The sequence below is a fragment of the Ambystoma mexicanum genome, chromosome 3p (genome assembly GCF_040938575.1).
Source record: "Ambystoma mexicanum isolate Mex_15411 chromosome 3p, UKY_AmexF1_1, whole genome shotgun sequence".
Taxonomy (NCBI): Eukaryota; Metazoa; Chordata; class Amphibia; order Caudata; family Ambystomatidae; genus Ambystoma; species Ambystoma mexicanum.
Window position 1 is genome coordinate 196,080,626 of NC_090925.1, and position 18,158 is coordinate 196,098,783.

At 43.2% G+C, this 18,158-nt stretch overlaps 1 protein-coding gene across 1 annotated transcript in view; it reads right to left on the minus strand.

Annotated features, from left to right (window-relative positions):
* Window positions 1-18,158, minus strand: part of LOC138580241 (adaptin ear-binding coat-associated protein 1-like) — a 216,997-nt gene that overhangs the window by 143,113 nt on the left and 55,726 nt on the right. Inside the window, exons 2-5 of the mRNA XM_069650619.1 lie at window positions 9,820-9,920; window positions 7,699-7,803; window positions 6,831-6,912; window positions 3,132-3,240 (exon numbers count right to left, since the gene is read on the minus strand). Of these exons, the coding sequence (XP_069506720.1) occupies window positions 3,132-3,240; window positions 6,831-6,912; window positions 7,699-7,803; window positions 9,820-9,920 (397 nt within the window). The remainder of the gene's footprint in view (window positions 1-3,131; window positions 3,241-6,830; window positions 6,913-7,698; window positions 7,804-9,819; window positions 9,921-18,158) is intronic.

The window sequence follows — 18,158 nt, forward strand, 5'->3', positions numbered from 1 at the left end:
CCCTTTCTGTAAATTGCAGAGAAAGATTGCAGAGAAGTGTGTGCTGGAATTGTATAAAAGTTGAGGCTTCTGGAGTGAAAAGCAAGTCGACCACTGGTAGCTGAAGTAACCGAAGACCATCAGAGACGCCTGCAGACCCTTTGCAACATTGAAGCGACCACTGCTGTCCTGACCCCGTTTTCTGCCCGTCATAGGAGCTCCAAAGAGGGCGAATCCTTCCCTTTGGCTGGTGGGAACAACCAGTCCCAAGACAAACTTTGAATTGAGCCATCTCCCGAGGTCCTAGGCGTTTCCAGAGCTGCAGAACCCAAATACCAGGAGACATGATGCCCATTTCAAGTCCATCATCATGGAAAGGTCCAATCCGTCCAACTCTTTGCTGTGCCCGTAAGGACACTCCAGAAATCTGATCCAACTCACCCAGACCCCCTCACCAGAGTGTGGGACTGCAGGAAGCGAAGAAGATTGACCGGGCAATCAGTGTCCTTTGTTGGTGCTGCAGAAAAGGGGCCAAAACCACAGACTGACCCAAGAAGTGCCGCAGGTCCTCCCTCAAGCCTGCTACTGAGAGATCCCATCCATTGTCCTGCCTTCAGTCATCAGACCAAGGAACCCGGAGGTCGGATCCAGAGCTGCAACATTGCGGTGCATCCAGCATGAACATTTTCTTCTAACTTAAGGTACTGTGGGGAAAAAGGTATTGCTTACCTGATTCCAAGACGTCGCTCCAGAGAGGTGGAGTGCAACCGGAGGTGTCCAGGGTCAGCACCTCTTAACTCTGCCTCCAGCTGTTGTTTGTGCCCCTACATCAAGTCCTTAACAGGTCTCCCTTGTTAGTTAACTTGCTGCTTCTACAACACTAGAGACTGGAAGAAATCCACAGGAACTCTTCATATTCTGCTGCTTATCAATAATTTGAGCCCTCTCTGAACTGCCTTTAGCTAGGGTTGCGTGTTTTGGACTTAAGACTTGTTGTGCGAAAAAACCCTCTAGAACCTTGAACTAGGCTAATGTTAAACTAACCAACCATTTTCCTCCCTTTAAGTGACTTTACTATATGTGTTTGCAGAGTAAATGCATTACCGTATGAACTGAAGACCGCAGGTGCACGTAATAACCGATAATACGATAGTCTTTTTCCATTCTAAACATTGCTACAAATGTAACCACGAAAAAACACAAAAGTGAAAGTGCCATTTGAAGTGTATTCCCAAGTATTCCAAAGTGTTCTAGTGTAAATGTCTAAGTATTTAAAGAGATTCTGGTGTATATATAATAAATATATAATTTTATATAAATTATAAGTAAGGGTTTCTTTGATGTGCATACCTAGCTAAGGTTCATTGTACTTGCCTATAGCTCACATCTTCCTCTTAAGATGAGCCTGACTGCTCTGCCACTCTACCAAGGTCCTGAGTTAGTACATACTTATACTAAGAGTTGGAGATCTACAACCCACTGGGATAGCTTACTAAAGTCTTACTACCAGAAGGACTTTAGGAAAACTCGCCTAACAGGCACCTTAGAGGTGATCCAATGCCGTACATCTCGTATAACGTGCAAAGGGACATAGTGGCAGGCGACCTTCAGTAGAAGGCCCTCTGACCACCAAAAAGATCAAGGAACCAAATAAAAGACAAGGCAAACATGCTTAACATTGAGGGGCCCCAAAAGGTGGATCTAGAAGCCCCAAACTTCTGGCCTAACATCCATCGAAGCCATCCCTTCCCGAAGTGGAACTATTCAGAACTAGGAACAAAAACCTCCACTTGCTGGCAAAAAAGGAAGAAATCATCCACATTCCTTTCTCAACTGTCCCCCCCCCCAACCCTCCAAACCACTCTCCTGTTAAACATTCCCAACTATATAAATATGTAAACTATGTCAATAGTAGCCCTAGGTACTGAAGATTATGTGTGCTTCCTCTCAGTCCTTTATCACCCCTTCACCACCACTCCTACCGCATCCATTCAACCAATGAATCATGTACAGGCACAAACCAAGATACTGCCACTACTGTATAGGCTGCATGTTATTTCTGGTTGAAAGGACATCCTGTATTTTGACAAATGCAACGATGACTAAAAGGCAGGATGGCGAAGCAAGAGGAACTGAGCAAAAAAGGAGGAGCAAAAAAACAAGTCAAGTTATCTACTTACAGACTCCTCTAAAACCGTTATCGTTACCTTTTGGTGCCAAGTCTCAATGCAGTTATTCTGTTTATGCAGAGAAAAATAGCTCCATAGTTAAAACATTACTGAGAATTTAAGCTATGAAGGCCTCTCTTTAGGAGAGAAAGGGTTGGGAAAGAAAATGAGATACATAGTCAAGAGTAATGTTAAAATTGAAAACCACCTTCAGAAGAAAGCTTACATTCTAAGGACAATCTTGGAATAGTGTTAAGGTTTGTGAATATAAATTACTTTAAGCTTGCTCCACCCTCCTAGCCAATGACATGGCCGCTTCGCACGATACGTTGCAACAAAGAACTAGGCTTAAATAGGACACCCATCTATTTCTAGAGGTAGGTGATTTTCTCAACTGGGGCATACTTTATTAAGCAAGACAAGCAAATCTTTAATGACGGTATTAATGAAGAAAGATTCTAGAGTAGACAGTGTGTTTAATTAGTATTGGCTGCCAGATGAACTTCAGGAGAAGGATAATTTTTAGCCTCCTTGAATATACAAAGATTAAAAGTAGTAAAAATAAAATTAACATAAAAGAAGGTAGAGATATTTCTTCTTGGCATGTTGGAAGGTCACTCTGCCTCAGTCTGGACACAAATAGAACCTCTTTAATTGAGATCCTACTGAAGGCCTTTTTTGCTTCCTTCAGATGCTCATTCAATCTGAATGACTGCAATGCGGGTAACATCCTAGAGGGCATGTTTATGCCTCCTATTTGTGCATTGTACATGGAGTGGTTTCAGATGCACCGGCCAGTTTCTTTTTCTTGCAGTTTAGGATGTGCATTGAACATTTTCATCAGATTACATTTCTCCAGATTCAAATGAAAATGTTTCCATCACCTCAATTTCTCCCAGCACACCACAGATTCTAATCATCTGCCTGCTTATACATCTGTCTGTAAACATTTTTCAATCAAACCAGTCCACTCCTTCTACTCACCCCAATGCTCAGCTTGATGGTTTGCCCTTCCTTGAACCCCAGGTCGAGTTTGGGCCTGGTGTCTGGCGTTTGAGACTCTTTAGATAGGTCAGATTCTTGTTTCACCCACCTGAAAATCAAGGAGAGAAGGGCGCATTAGTCGCACACAGAGCACAGGGCTTCTTGTTGACCACCACCAGATGTGCATCGATTGTTACACTGCTCATCTAAAAAACCAACACATCAGTGATAACATGCTGGCTCCTCAAAGGACCACAGTGCTGCTAGCTGCCAAAATTTGGAGTGGTTCTAGAAAAAGGTAAAAACGTCCATGTATAAAACTATGATGAGCAGTCACACTTAAAAACGTGCACTAGAAAGTCTGGTTTTAACCTCAACTATAATTACGAGATGCTCAGTGTGAATTGATATTTGATATCTAGAAGTGCTCCCATTTTCTACAGGGTGAAAGACACTACTACAATCAGAGGACAGAGTACCACCTTAGTGGTCATTGACCAAGTGACCTCAGATTTGCTTTTTGGAAGAATTTTGGGAGTGATGTCTCATTTATAAAAGGGGACATGGATTGAAGCGAAGGAGGGCGTTTACCGAGTGACAACTCTGGGCTTTACATAATTTGCATCATTGGCAGAGTGTCCAAATACATGTGTGTGTGAGGTGTTTCAGTCTTGAGGTGGTGGTGCGGTTCACTTCTGTCCTGTATTTCATTGGGAAGAGCGCCAGTGTGAAGAGGTGGGTGGTCTCAAGTAACATAAAAAGGATTACCACCCACTATAAAGGTATGGGTGGGGCTGGAGATCTCTGAAAACATACAAGAAAGCTAGGTACAGGTTAACAGACCATTGTTAGGCAAAGTTTGAATGCAGTATCCTCTGGGAACAATACAAACAACTCTGACTACAGGTATAGGCAACCCAACCTTTGGTATAAGCTTGTACTACACAGTTTTGGTAGCGTGTTGAGCAGACAGGCTTATCCCAAGAGGGGAAATGTGAGCTGTAGCGGGGTTACACAGAGATTCACAGTTACAGGTATTCAAATAAACTCTTACTCTCAAGGTTTCTTGCATAAACAATTATTAATTTATCAGTCTGTTATAAAGCCTTTCTCAGAAGGGAGCAAATATAAAAGTAACACACAAATACACTTCAATACTGTACACTCAGTTTCTAAATCAGTAAAGACCCTTTTGGGAAGGCCCACAGACACAACCTACACCCATAGGTGACTTCAATAACTAGGTTGCTGGGGACATTAATATCACTGTTGGCATCTAGAATACTCTTAGAAGTTGGTAAAATGCAAAAGGTTATTAGAACAACAAGAGAACACAAATATTCTTAAGCAGGCTAATACTTTTGGATCCTCCAAGAAGAGTCATACAATTCAATAGGCTAAGCCAAAGTCAATGGGCAAATGTCTTGTATAGGATGAAGCACTTCTGGTAAGTAAACAGACAAGTCAAGTTCTAAGGAGTATTTGCTGAAAAGAAGAATCAAATGTAGGGCCACAAGTGGATTAGACTTGCGAGTTGTAGACTTTACAAGCACTCTACAGTAAGAGAAGTTCTTTTAGACTTTTTACAGTACCTTTAAAGATGAAGAAAAGATGCAGCTGATGACTTCTGTTCCTGGGCCTCAGTCATGGGGACAAGAGGGAGGACGTTGGGGGACTCCTGCAATGCACTGGGACGGTCAAAACTCGCAACCGGAAAACTTCACTTTCAGTGGCTGTTCTCCTTGCATCTACCGCAAATAGCAACACTGTGGTTCCTGGCTGTCGAGATGGACTTTCCTTGCTTCTGGGGTCCCGCACTCTGTTGAGGGGGCTCAGCCTCAGTCAGTCCTGCTTCCTGGGAGTCCAGAGGATCTTCCAAAAGCTCTACGCCAAATTAAAAGTAACGCACACAATCTGGTGTTCCTCGCCCTCGCAGCAACTCTGTGGAAATTCAACCAGCTCCGAGTTCAACCAGCTCCGAGATGGATGTCCAGGTGGCTTACTTTGGAGTGGATTGGTCCCACCAACTCAAGGGGAGAAGTCGTTCTTGCAGAGGCTTCTCTGTCGATGCGAACTTGGCGTTTCGGCACTGCAGCAGGGCTTCACCGGGCAAACCAACGGTCCAGGAGTTGCAGCAGGCGTCCTCTTCAAGTTCTTCTTCGGTTCCTTCATCCAGTGGTCAACTCTGCCTTCCAAGCCAAAAGAGTCGCCTTTTATTCAGTTCTCTCCCATTCATACCAGCCTAGCTGTCAGTCACCCAGCAGGGTGGCTGTTCTTGTCGGACAGACAGCCGGCCAATCACCACTGAGTGCATTCCGGTCTCCTAGGAGACTAAGCACAGCGGGTTTCGGGCACCTCCCTCACTTCCTGTCTACCCCAGACACTCTGGAGCAAGAGGCGGGTTTCACTCATGAATTCCATCAAAGGCAAAATGAACCAAGAGACCAAACCTGGTTTGGCACGCAGAGTAAATCTCAAGAAGGACCTTTCCACAAAGAAATGACAAAAAAAGAAGACCGGGTGCCATTTTGACAAAGATGGCGCCCGTGGGTGCTTTACTGTATCTGCGAACGCAGCCCGCAGTAAAGGCACACCATGGTAGTTCAACGAAACCACTGCCACCAGCCATCCAGTTAGGAAAGGGTAACATAAAAAAATGTTACATGAGAAGCTAGACAAAGGGGATACTAAGTAACCCCTCCAGCACTATAGATCGCGTGTGCTGGGTCTAGAAAGTTACAATGGTAAGTAAAGCCATTTTCACTTTACTGCTCTTGGAAACAGTTTATCCAAGAGAAGATATTTAAACCTTGGGGAAATCTGACAGACTTCCCTGTGTCACTGCACTGAAGGTGCAGTGTGACACAATGTAAAAGATGATGCCTATGGAGTTTGTCGGACTCCACAACCAAAAGAAACACAGTGTACCAAATCACATTAAAATACATGAGAGAGTGGGGAAAAAAGGGTCACACTCTCCAGATTTAAAAAAGAAAAAAAAAAAAAATCCAGCCCTCAAAATCCAGCAAAGTTGCTGGGGATCTCTAAGGTGGAGGAAATTAGCACATTTCTGAGAATTCTCCCTAACAACCATCAGTGCCAGAAATGCTACTCCCATTTAATTTCCACGACAAGTTGCATTCGAGTTTAAAGGGCATCTGACAGGATGATCAACCCAAAGCAAAATAAAGTTATCTGCTATAAAATACTTATTTTAGGACAATTCACAGCATGTGTTGGAATAACCTTCGTATGGCTGCTGGCATTTACAACATGCAACATTCAAGGCATACAAATGTATTCAATTTACAAAATAATTTTTGGGTCGCTCCTGCTTACCTTAAAAATATAAAATGCATTTCCCACCCAGTTACTGCATGGCTACAATTCTTGTAAGCTTTCCTTTCACATTAGAATTTAATTTAAGCAATGCTGGTGTAGCCTACTAGGCACTTGTCCAATTAAATCTTTTCAACCCTAAGTGTGCATAATGGTATCCGACAAATAGGTTATTTAGAAAGGCCTTAAAGACTTAACATTTTTCATATCTGCTTACCGCCAGCCTAGGTTTTGACATCCTACAAAATTTCTCAATTACTAGTTGGGGGTGAAATCTATTGCATTTCCGCGCCCTCTGCTGTTTTTAACAGATAATACACAGTCTACCCCAAAGATAGCTTTGGACATCAAATCACTTACTTGAAATGGTCCTGTAGTGCCACGTTGAAGTCGAAGGCATCACCGCGATCTGAAAAGCCAATTCCGATGAAGGCGCTACGGCCTGAAAGTTAAACACCGTCAGTGACACAGCAAAGCAATATTCTGCGTGCATCCTGATAACAAGACCCCCAGTGAGAAAAGCTCTTACTGCTTTCTCCCACACAATACTTTATAAAGGGTCTGCCAAAGAGCTTAGCAGATATGTTTGTAGATCTTTGAATGCCTAAAGCCTAATCCTGGACACCAATGGTCAGTTTTCCACCCCAACGCTCCCCATATCTCCACGGTGCTGGTAAAAATTCAGGTTTGCTTTCGTGGGCCAAGCCAAGATTTAATCTTACTATGAAATTTTACTCCGATAACGGATACCAGACCCATTCAACCGGGGGAACGGCCTTCAGCCAATACGGTGGCTCAAACAGTAGGCGAGAACACACATTGTTTCCAGCCGCCCAAGGCCTTTCCCTGGGTGGTGCCATCTTGATTGTCAGGAGGCAACAGGGATCCTTCTCCCTGTTGCCACCCCACTTCCCCACTCTCCCCCACCCCTAAAACTATACCATACCCTTTCCCCACCCGATGCAGGGGCAATTGCCATATTAATGTTAGGTCAGAGCAAACTTCTTACACCAATCCACTTTCGCGTCATTTTCTTCCACCTGGCCACCCACTACGACAATCCCTTCCCTGCCACCTCATTCAGTGTCCTCCCATCATCTCCTTCAATCACACTCACACAACCTTCCACAGGCAGTCAAAATTCTTCCTCTATGCGTTTCAGCTGGCAACTTAATTGCCTTACTTCCTAGAATCCTAGCTCCCATCCAGTCATTGACTTTTTCCTTACCATTTCCATCTTGGATTCGTATCACAAAGTAGCGGCTGGAATCGGTCACAGTTTCTACAGTGAGGCCGGGGAACTGATCAACAGGGGCTTGCGCAAACAGCTCTCCTGGAATTGAAAGAAATCAACAAGGATTGTGCACGATTACACAAACATGGAGGTATGGGCACAGCTCCACATGGCGACCAAGATGTAAATTCAGTTCACAGTTGTAACTCTTCCATGAGCAGGACCTAGCCCTCTAAAAAGCTGATAGTACTACACAATGAAATATGCTGTCATACACTGAAGACTGACAACCTAGTTAAAAAAGTGTCCCATCTACCCAAACTAGTGACTCTGACCAAAGTCGACTTGATATGAAACTTAGGAACCCTGCCACTAAAATGGTGCACACATCTACTTTCTAAACTCTGATTTCAGAACATTTGAACTCCTCCCTTATCCCATCTATTCTGAATTAAGTTAACAGCATTCTTGCACACATCCTACAACCCCTTCTGATCAACCGACACTTGATCAGAGCACAACTGCCCTGCAAAGTGAGAAGCTTTAAATATCACCATTCTTCTGATTACACTCCAGACACCAGGACAAAATGGCTAGACCGGCAAGTCAGTCTACACCCAAAGCCCAGAAATCAAATCTCTATCCTTAAGAATACATCAGTTACCAGAAAGGAACCCTTTCAATCCCCCACACACCATCAAGTAATCCCCATCAATGCTATCACTTAGAAAAATGCCTGAAAGGCCAAAGAAATCCAGAGACTGCGCAAGACCAGATTATTCAGAGGCCAAACAGCCAGATGCATGCTTAACTGCCTATAGTCATTGGACTACCTATGTCACCTTTTACTAAAAAGTCTAAGTGTTCAGGCCCCCACCCCCCCAACCCACATCCCCTTATCTCCCCACCCTACACTGCAGGCTGATTTCAGCCCTTTATAAAATACCTAAATAAATCTAGATTTCCACTTTGTGGAATCCTAATTCACGGCATCCTTCACAACCTGGCAACCCACTGCTTAAAACTGAAGGCATTTAGAAGAGGGCGAGTGGTCACAAAAACCCTGCTCATCTAGAACACATGCTATACTTACATGGTATACAGTGTTTATAACACGTTTCAGTGAAATTAAAATAATGCATTTTTAGTATATATAGTAAAAGATAAAAGTTGGGGCCCCCACAAATAAAAACAAAATAAAAAGAATTGACACTTATTTTTAATTCACTGAAAAAGTTTTAGTTATTTAAGTTTGCGTTATAAAGACATGTAACCTACTTCAAAGGCAAAGGCTTGGCAACCAGGAACAAACTGATCTTAGGTTTAATGTTCTACAGAAGATAGATCCTGGCCCCCACCTTCACAAATGTCTGTGCAACTCTCTTAACACTGACTCCTAGCCAATTCTTAAACTGTTTGTTCTTTAAACACCCTCAATATTTCTCAATAATTCTTGTGTCACTTATATAGGGATGGATTACTTCCGATGGTCTGTACTAGCAAGTGAAAGGGAGGGCTTTGAGGAAATCAGTGTGAGGTGGTGGCCACCAAGAAGCTTGGAACACGTGTGTTAAATTACCATATGATGTCCACATTCCATGTTTCCTGATTTGCAGAGACTGCCACAGTGGAGGCTAATCATTTATCATATTCTTATATTTTGAAAAATAGCTACAAAATAAAGTGTGCCAGCACATTTAGAAAATGACATCCTTTTTTACAATGATTCAACTTTCCATCGCAAGCAGAAGTATTGCCATCAACTCATAGCCAGCCTAAGGAGCTGCCCCATCTTAGTGGTCACTTATCCCTTTCTTCTCTGGTGTCTTGGTGGGGACCTTTGCAGCTTGTAGGATCAAAATCGACTACCCCTGCCAAAAGAACACCATGACAGAGGTGCAGCGTGGAGGATACAAAGGAGAGTGCACCAGGCAGGGGTACAAATTTCAAGTTGCAAAACTGCTAACCATCCATAAAATGTCCCTTGCCACCTCAATTCTACACAGGCACATTCTATTCAAAGGCTAGTGGAGAGTGCACATTTTGTGCACTGCACCATCCATCTTCCGACTTCCTCTCACCACTTCCGTGCAGGCGTTAAAAACACATTCCTACCAGATACTTTATCCTCCAGCTTTATGTAAGCCAACTTCCCTTTGGAGGTGACACGGAGGCGGCCTGTCCAGTCTGGCTGCTCAAGCTTCCAATCAGAGGCCCTGTTGATGAAACAGATGGCTGTGTTACACAGAAAGGGGGTACAAACAATTCATGCTTCACTGTCATTTTGGAGCTGTAAAAAAAGTGGTACACCCGTTGTAGCACTGCATTCTTGCCCTGTACAGTATTGCATTGTAAACTGACCTCCGTGTAAGACATTTTACATTGGGTTCAGTTACTGATGCACAGGTTCATCAGACTAACATTTTAATTTCCCCCCATACATACTACAGCAGCATCTGCTGCTATCTCCTCCATAGACAGGATGTCACATTAGGAAGCAGGAGGTGGAAGTAGCATCACCCAATTAACAAATCAATGACGCCCTAAAAACTGTCTTGGGGATAGACAATATGGGAACGTCTGCATGGGAACTCAAAAATTGCTCCAACCAAGGAATTAAAAATCACCAAGAAAGACGGAATGTACAGTGAAAATAGGAATGGGTGACTAATAGGTTGTAATTAGGAGAACCAAACATTTCAGAAAAGTGTAGAGGGGGAAGGGTACAGCCAATGTTGCCAAATCAAGGTGAAATGGAATACACAACAAATCAACCATTGAGAAAAGTACAGAACAGAAGACTGGCATTTTTGTAAAGTCCCTTGGAATGCCCAAAGAGTGTTTTATATTGGACAGTTTGCGTCTTATACGGAATTATAGCCTGCATATTTTTCAGAACACTGCTTTCCAAGCTTATAACAGTGCAGAAGCACCTTCCGCCAATTCACTGGGCTAACATATTTATATTTCCTACATACCATGGTTATCCCAATTTGTGACCAACCAGATGTTATGGCCTACGACTCATGATCCTTTACCCTGGACTATGCAGGCTAAGGAGGAGAATTGAACGCCAAAACTTCTGCAGGGCCACATAATGGGAGTAGCCGCTGTAGTGATAGAGGTTAGAATAGCTTTATGGAACACGAACTTGGGCCGCACTGGGAGTTCTACGCCCTGAAGACAGAGTTAAAGACGGAGCGCATAAGGGTGTAACGGGTTATGCAGGCACATAAATCACCAAACGACCCTTGAGCGGGGCCTAGACCTTTATTATTTAATTTGTTACAGTTTCAATGAAACCTTTCACATATCGTTCCACAAGGCAAAAATGTACAGTAAATCAAACACAAAGACATCAAAAATGTCATACATCATAAAACATTCAGCAAGTCAAAACTCAAAAATACAACTTCTAACCAACTTTCGTCCTCGTCACTCTACCGAGACCGTTTTAATGTGTGTACTCAATTCTCTTCTGTCAGCTCGTCAGTCTAAACACTCTTTTCTCCTTCTTCTTATCTGTCGCTTTTGACACAGTTGACCACTCTTTGCTCTTGGACTCTTCTTTTGGTTTTAGGGGCTCTGTTCTTTCATGGTCTTTCTCTTATCCATCTAATAGAACCTTTTCAGTCTCATGGAACGTTAAGATCTCCTCGCTGTTTCCTTTTGACCACGGTTCAGTCTTGGGTCAGTTTCTTTTCTCACTCTACACTTCTCTTCTTGCTCCTGTGATCTCCTCATTTGGAATCTCTCATCACTTTTACGCCGACGATACAACTTTTTCTATCCTTCTCTTCTTTCACAACTGAAATCCACTCTACTCTTACTTCCTGTCTTTCAGTCATTAATTCTTGGATGGCTTTGCATTTCCTTACTCTTAACGCCAGGAAAACCGAGGTCTTCTTTTTCCCTGCCAATACATTTTCTACACCACCGTCTATCTCTTTTCCTCCCACTGCTCGAAGCCTTTGTCTCTACCTCGACTGTAATCTTTCCTTGACCCATCACATTTCCTTAACTTCCCGTTCCTGTCGTTTTCACTTACACAACATTCGCAAAGTTCGTTCTTCTCTCACTTTTCATGCGACCAAATTGCTCATCTCATCTCTTATTTTTTCAGGACCTTCTTCTGTTCTGTTACGCTCTTTCGTCTTCCTTCCTCTCGTCTTGCTCCTCTGAAATCTATTCATCATTCTTCTATTCGCGTACTAGGCCTTCTCCCTTACAGTGATTCTATTTCAGCCTCAATTGGATCCTTTGGATGGCTGCCTTTTCAGTGCCAATTTCATTTTTGCTGTTTGGTTTTTAAATCTCTTTATGGGCTTCCTCCAGACTATCTTGCTGTGCTGCTTTCTTTTTATATTCCTTCTCGCTCTTCGTTCTTCTTGTCTTTTTAATTTGACTGTTCCCGCCCTCCCTGTGCCCAATCTCGTTTTCACTCAGTTGAACTTCTTGCTGCTCTCCATTGGAATCTTCTTCCGCCATGTCTTCAATCTATCATTGTTTATTCTTCTTTCCGTGCTTCTTTGAAAAATCACCTACTTCACTGTCCATGATCGTTTGCTTTCTGACTTGATATTTGAATTATCTTATTTCACGGATTTTGTACCGTTGTTTTTATACTATATACAGTGCTTTGGATAAAAGCGCTTTATAAGATTTAATAAAATACAAAAAAATACTAAAATATAAAATAGTTCATAGGTCTGACTGTCATATAAATAGGTAATATTTGAGACAAATCATAAGCCCCACTTTTTAAAGGAAGAGACTACATTTCTTCTCAAAAATGTATTGCAGAAACATTCATGGCTGTAATCACAAGTTGATCACTAGGTTCTAATAGCTGCCACCAAAGAATATCCCATGAAAACAGTGGTCTCTTTACAAAGTATAATTCAAAATTCGCCTGACGCAATTCACAAAGTGCAGTGCATTCAATAATGAAATATTTTACTGTTTCTCTAGTTATCTTACAGAAACAACATGTGTGCGTTCAGCGATTGGAAGTTTCAAGCGACCCCCCCACTACATCGTTTGTAGGCAAGAGATTAAATTTAAGCTATAGCCAAAAAGATCCAACTTGTTTGAAGGATGTCTATGCCAATGCTTCTACACTGTTCTGTACACAAATCCATTTTGTATCTTTGTTTAAACAGTTTATTTTTGACCCCTGTCGCCATATATCAACAGTAGAGATCTGCACTCTGTTCACTGTATAAGTAATTTCTGACTTGATGTTTGTTGTCTTGTGAAAATATGTAGGACTTTACTCTGAAACCCTTGATGTTTAACTTTGTACCGAAAGCAATATGCAAATAGATGTTGCTACATATAGAAACCAGTATTTGATATATCCAGGTGCAAAACTCAATTTTTTCTGTGTTCACAGTGATTGAATAGTAAGGAGTGTGCCAGTTTTCACCAGCCCATTCACTTGTATCTTCGTTTCTCTGGATTCATAACAGGACATGGCTGGGCATTCGACACACAATGCAGTCATCGCCCCAACTGGCCTTAGATGGTCAGCCACCTTTAACCCCTTATTCAGGGGACCAAAGACAGGGTGTAACTTAAAATAACCAGACTGTAATTGAGCAAGAGATGTTTGTGTTGCAGAGGAAACTAAATGGACCTCTGATGGTAAGGCATATGGTTAATTTGAACCAATCTTCAGTCTCGAAAAACCAGAAGCCATTAAGTTAATTTTGGCTGATGTCTTTAAGAATGGTGCAAACCTCCCGAAGTTCATGCAGTATCCTTGACACAACCGGAAAGAAAAAAGCCACCGAATTACTAATCTTCACAAGTCAAATGAGCCTTGCTAAGGCGCTCAGAAGTCATTGGCTGCACACCAACATTCCGGGTAGATAGCTCATAACTCAGAGGAAAGGCTACGCTGAGAGTATGGGCCCGGTTGAATAAAACATAATTGTGCCTCCAATTGAGTTGGAGATACCTGAAGGTTAGTCATCCACATGCCCCCTAATTCAACCCGGCAGAGGTTAAGGCACTACCAGGTTTATATAGGTGCACCTCCTCCAGCACATTCCTAGGGCTAGCCACATTTTTGTTATCCATTCTTCGTGACTGTGCGCCCAATGAGGGACGCACCCTTTTGGCTAACTCACAGGAGCGCACTGGTAAGATGGAGACAGACACGAAATTTGAATCTGCACAGTCCAGTAAATCCTCGGGATGAACGTGGTTTGGGGAACAGGAGTCTTCAACACAGGGCTTCCCATTCACTTTTCAAGAGCGCAGAAGAGAGTTACATCTCCAGCGCGTTTAGCCCAACCAAAGGAGCCTGGGCAGAATGTCTAGCAGGAGTCAGTAGTCCTGGGTTCAGCCCTGTGGCTTCAGTCCCAGCCGGCAAAAACGGTACAGACCAGGTCTTTAGATGCAGCGTTATCCCCATGGTCACCAGCCTCCAGTGACTCTGGCTCTATTCATAGTAAGTTTACAACTGCATAAGCCGTGCATATTAACGCAGCGATGTCCAGCCTTTGAGAAGGAAAAAGTTCCAGCATCATTCTACACACAGCGAAGGCCCCAACACACTAGCGATGTTTGACCAGCAACAAGGAAACACTTTGCACGCTCTGCGAAGGAAGGAGTTCTTAAGGTCTGCCTCCAGGCAAATAATGAAAAGTAAAAGAGGACTTCCGATTTTGATCACCAGCAGAGAGCTCTGCTTCCACAGCCACACAGAAACACACTGTGCACACCCTTAATTAGATCCCTTGGAATGCTTAATGAGCAGTCTCATTGGACAATTTGTGGGCTATACGAAAGGGTAAAGGCCATAGATTGTGAGAATGCTGCATTCAAAGGCTACGGCCAGCATGGGCAGCAACATAGCCATGTGACTCTCCAGGCTGATCTATGTACCAACATCTTTTATGTACTTAGAAATCATCTCGATGAGCAGCCCTCAAGATGTTTTGGACTACAACTCAGAAGATCCATCACCATTGACAATGCTGCCCAGGGATCCTGGGAGGACCAAATAATGAGTAACCATGCTACCTACTGTCAAGAGCAACACAGGTTAGAATAGCTTCCGAAAAGCCAGACTTGGGCCTTATCAAGGGTGACCGGCCAATGCAACTTGTTAAACGGCTTTGCGCAGGTCTTTTAACTCGGTATTTAGGGCCTATTAAGCCTGGTACAGCCCTCTGATCTAGTCTATAAAGTTTCATTACAATATTGGAAACTTGGCGGTTCCATTGCAGGCAATGTCCTGGAGATCGCAGAAATGGCTAGCATAAGTCTTGTCCAAACATTTTAACGTTTCTCCAAGTTTTAAAAAGAACATTCTTCTCTCACTAGGTGGAATGGTCTAATACCAACAATGTCCCCTTCCTTCTGCTATTACCAGGTGGTAACATCCCTTGGCCCTACTGCAGAGGGTTATCACATGGCAACGGCCTTAGGCTACGACATTATTGCTTATTTTGCACATGGATTCCATTATGGACCTTATCTCAGCCAATATGAATGCAGTCTATAATCCCTTGTATAGACTGTGTTTTAAACATTCTGACCTGAGCAGCAGTTTAGTTTCAGACTTCAATGTGACCATAACCTTGTAGGCCTCCAGAGGGGTCATGATGTGTATAAGTTACTCACTGTAGTGACTTCCGTACTAGTCCAGAGTCCACTTTCCTCCACACTTTTGGGACAGTGTGTCCTTTGGGATGGGCCAGGAATGTTTTTTTTTGTAGCACCACAAAAAAAAGAAAATTGTCCTCATTTTTACATATGGCCATGCGCATGCATGCATGCATGCAATTAGGCCCAGCCAACAGGAATCCTGCCACTGCCCCCCTCCCCCTGCCCTTCAGTCTGGAAGTTAAGGCACGCTTTAGGGGATGGAGACAGGCATATGGAGGAAAGGGGACGATGGACTACAGAAATCTTAACTGAAAAGGTTCCTCAGGACAACGCGTCCTAATTATCCGCCCTTGAACTCCAAACAATAGCGTTTGCAGAAGGCCAATGGAGTGGCTGTTAGAATGGATTTTTAAACTCTGGCCTGGTGGACAGAGGTTTATGCCAACCTTGATGGCAAACCAGGATTACTTCTGTGAGCTGATGCCACACCAATTAAGGCAACGTAGAGAGTGGTCAAGGCTTAGTCTCAGGAGAGGAGAGTGTGGTCAGGGGTTGACAATGCAAAACACCATGAATTATACTTACTTAGTTACATAAATTATGCTATTATAGGCGCAGGACAACATAAGAAAAAATAAATAAATGGCAGGTAAAGTATCACAAAACACTATCTACTATAGAACATAAACAGTCACATGAATCAATTATTGCACTAGTTAGTACCTGCACAGGAAGGCGGCCAGTTATTTAGTTAGCAACAACACTTAAGAAATTACAATCCACACTTTAGAGGTCCCATCCTAAAATGAACCGGGACTTGCGCCCAATGTTCAGCATGTGCGTAAAAGCACACAGGAAAGCGTAAAGTTCATAGTTAATACTTTTTGGAGACTCGAAAAAGTTAGAAGTGTTCTAAAGAGGTGATGAAGGATTCAAACAGATATCTGTTATTGCTAACAAAACTGTTCCCAGCTTTCGGATGGCTTTATACAGCAAGTACTACATAAGGCAAACAATGACAAAACTTAGCACAAAGTTAGAAAACTCTTGGATGAAATAAGGCCTCCGGTAAGTATCCTCACTACTCCCTGCCCTTGCTTAAGACTTGGGAGATTTGGAGTTGGTCGAGTTTTCTGGTCTTTGTTTTGATTCCCAGATGTACAGGCGCTGCAGAGACAGGTCTGGCTGGTCACAGGCGCTGTTCAACTCGTTCCGGAGGAAGAATGCAGAAGACACCACTGCAGCACGTTTCGGGACACTGGAATGGACGCAGGAAACTACTCTTCTGTAATGGTCACTGTTGAACAGCGATGCAAGGGGATTCAGCCATCGAGGTCGGACGCTGCCTTCCATCTCGCTACTCAAAGGTGCTGTGAAAATTAAATGCAGCACAGTTGTTTTGTTGGATAAGCTGGCCATCCCCAAAGCCTTAGGTCAAAAGGCAGGGTGGTGGTCCTATCACAGTAGCCCAAATTCAAGGTGGATGGCCCAGGACACATCCGAACCAGCTCACTTACAGGGTTACCAGGAGACGTCAGGTATGGTTAGTCCCACCACTCCAAAGGGTTGAAGCACCATTGAAGGCCTTCGAAGATAGTCGCCAAGCAGGGCTTCTCACAGACAGCAGCAGGATTTGGTTGTCAGGCCTTGTCAAATGCAGCTCAGGATCTTCCTTCATCTGCTTGGCTTCTCAGGATACTTGGCTCATTCAGATCTGCTGGAATGCCTGCAGGGCTAAACTCAGCCCTCCAATGGTGAGATCTGCCCCACACATGCACACCAGCAGTGGTCCAATCAGGGACCACTGTGGGTCTCATGCACAACAGACTTTATGGAGCCAGGTTGTGGATTAGGACCAGGCAGTCCCAACCCACTTCATGGGTCCACCCACACAGGCCCTGCACTAGCCCGCAAAACCTTTGTGTTTCCTGAGCAAGTACATGACCATACAAGGATTTTCCTGATCTGAAAGGACAGGAAGAAGGCACAAACACAAGATGGCCAAGGTACAAATGAAAACCTCATGGCACAGCCATTGTAGGACACTAGCCACAGCTGGTAGCAAAACTCAGTAAATGTGGCAAGGTTAACCAGAAATATTAGTAAAGTACGAAAAAGTAACTACTGCCACCAGTTTGTCCTTTAGCGCAGGTAACAAATCCATTTAGTGGAGACTATGGTCACACAAAAAGAAACCCTATTGCACTGCATTGGAAGATGCATTGTGCAATGATAAAAGATTACCCAAACAGGCAACTGAAGGGTCAGGAGGAATGAAACGGACACATAACATGGTTTTGGCTAAAAACTTCTTGATAATTAAAAAGGGGTTGGGAAAAGGCCTTGCTATCCCTGCAATAGAGGTGTTTCTCTACCTTAACTCAAAACTAAAGATTTTTTTTTTTTATTGTGAATTAGTTTTAAACAAACTAATTTCACATTTCAAGGTCAAGAGTGAATAGTTGCCTTAGTCATTAAATTCTCATTTAAAACATGAATTTGCTAAGAATAATCCTTGTACCAAGTCCAACACGACATTGTTTGGCAACTTTACTTAGTGTCTTTGCTGACGAGTCTTCCTTTATTCGTGGAGTTCTAGGACTTTTTCCTGGCCGTTCAATAGTTTGCCCAGAAAATTTATCAGCACATGTGAATCGCCGATTCCTTCCTTGTATAAAAACGAAAGATTTGTCAGTGTCAGAATGTCCACACAAAATAAGTCCTGTGTCCAAAGTACTATTCTGACCCCCACATTCAAAGGAAATGGTAATGTCTTTGGCCTTCAGTGTTTAAAGCATGTTTTGTCGGAGGTATTTATTTCTACCTTTCAACAC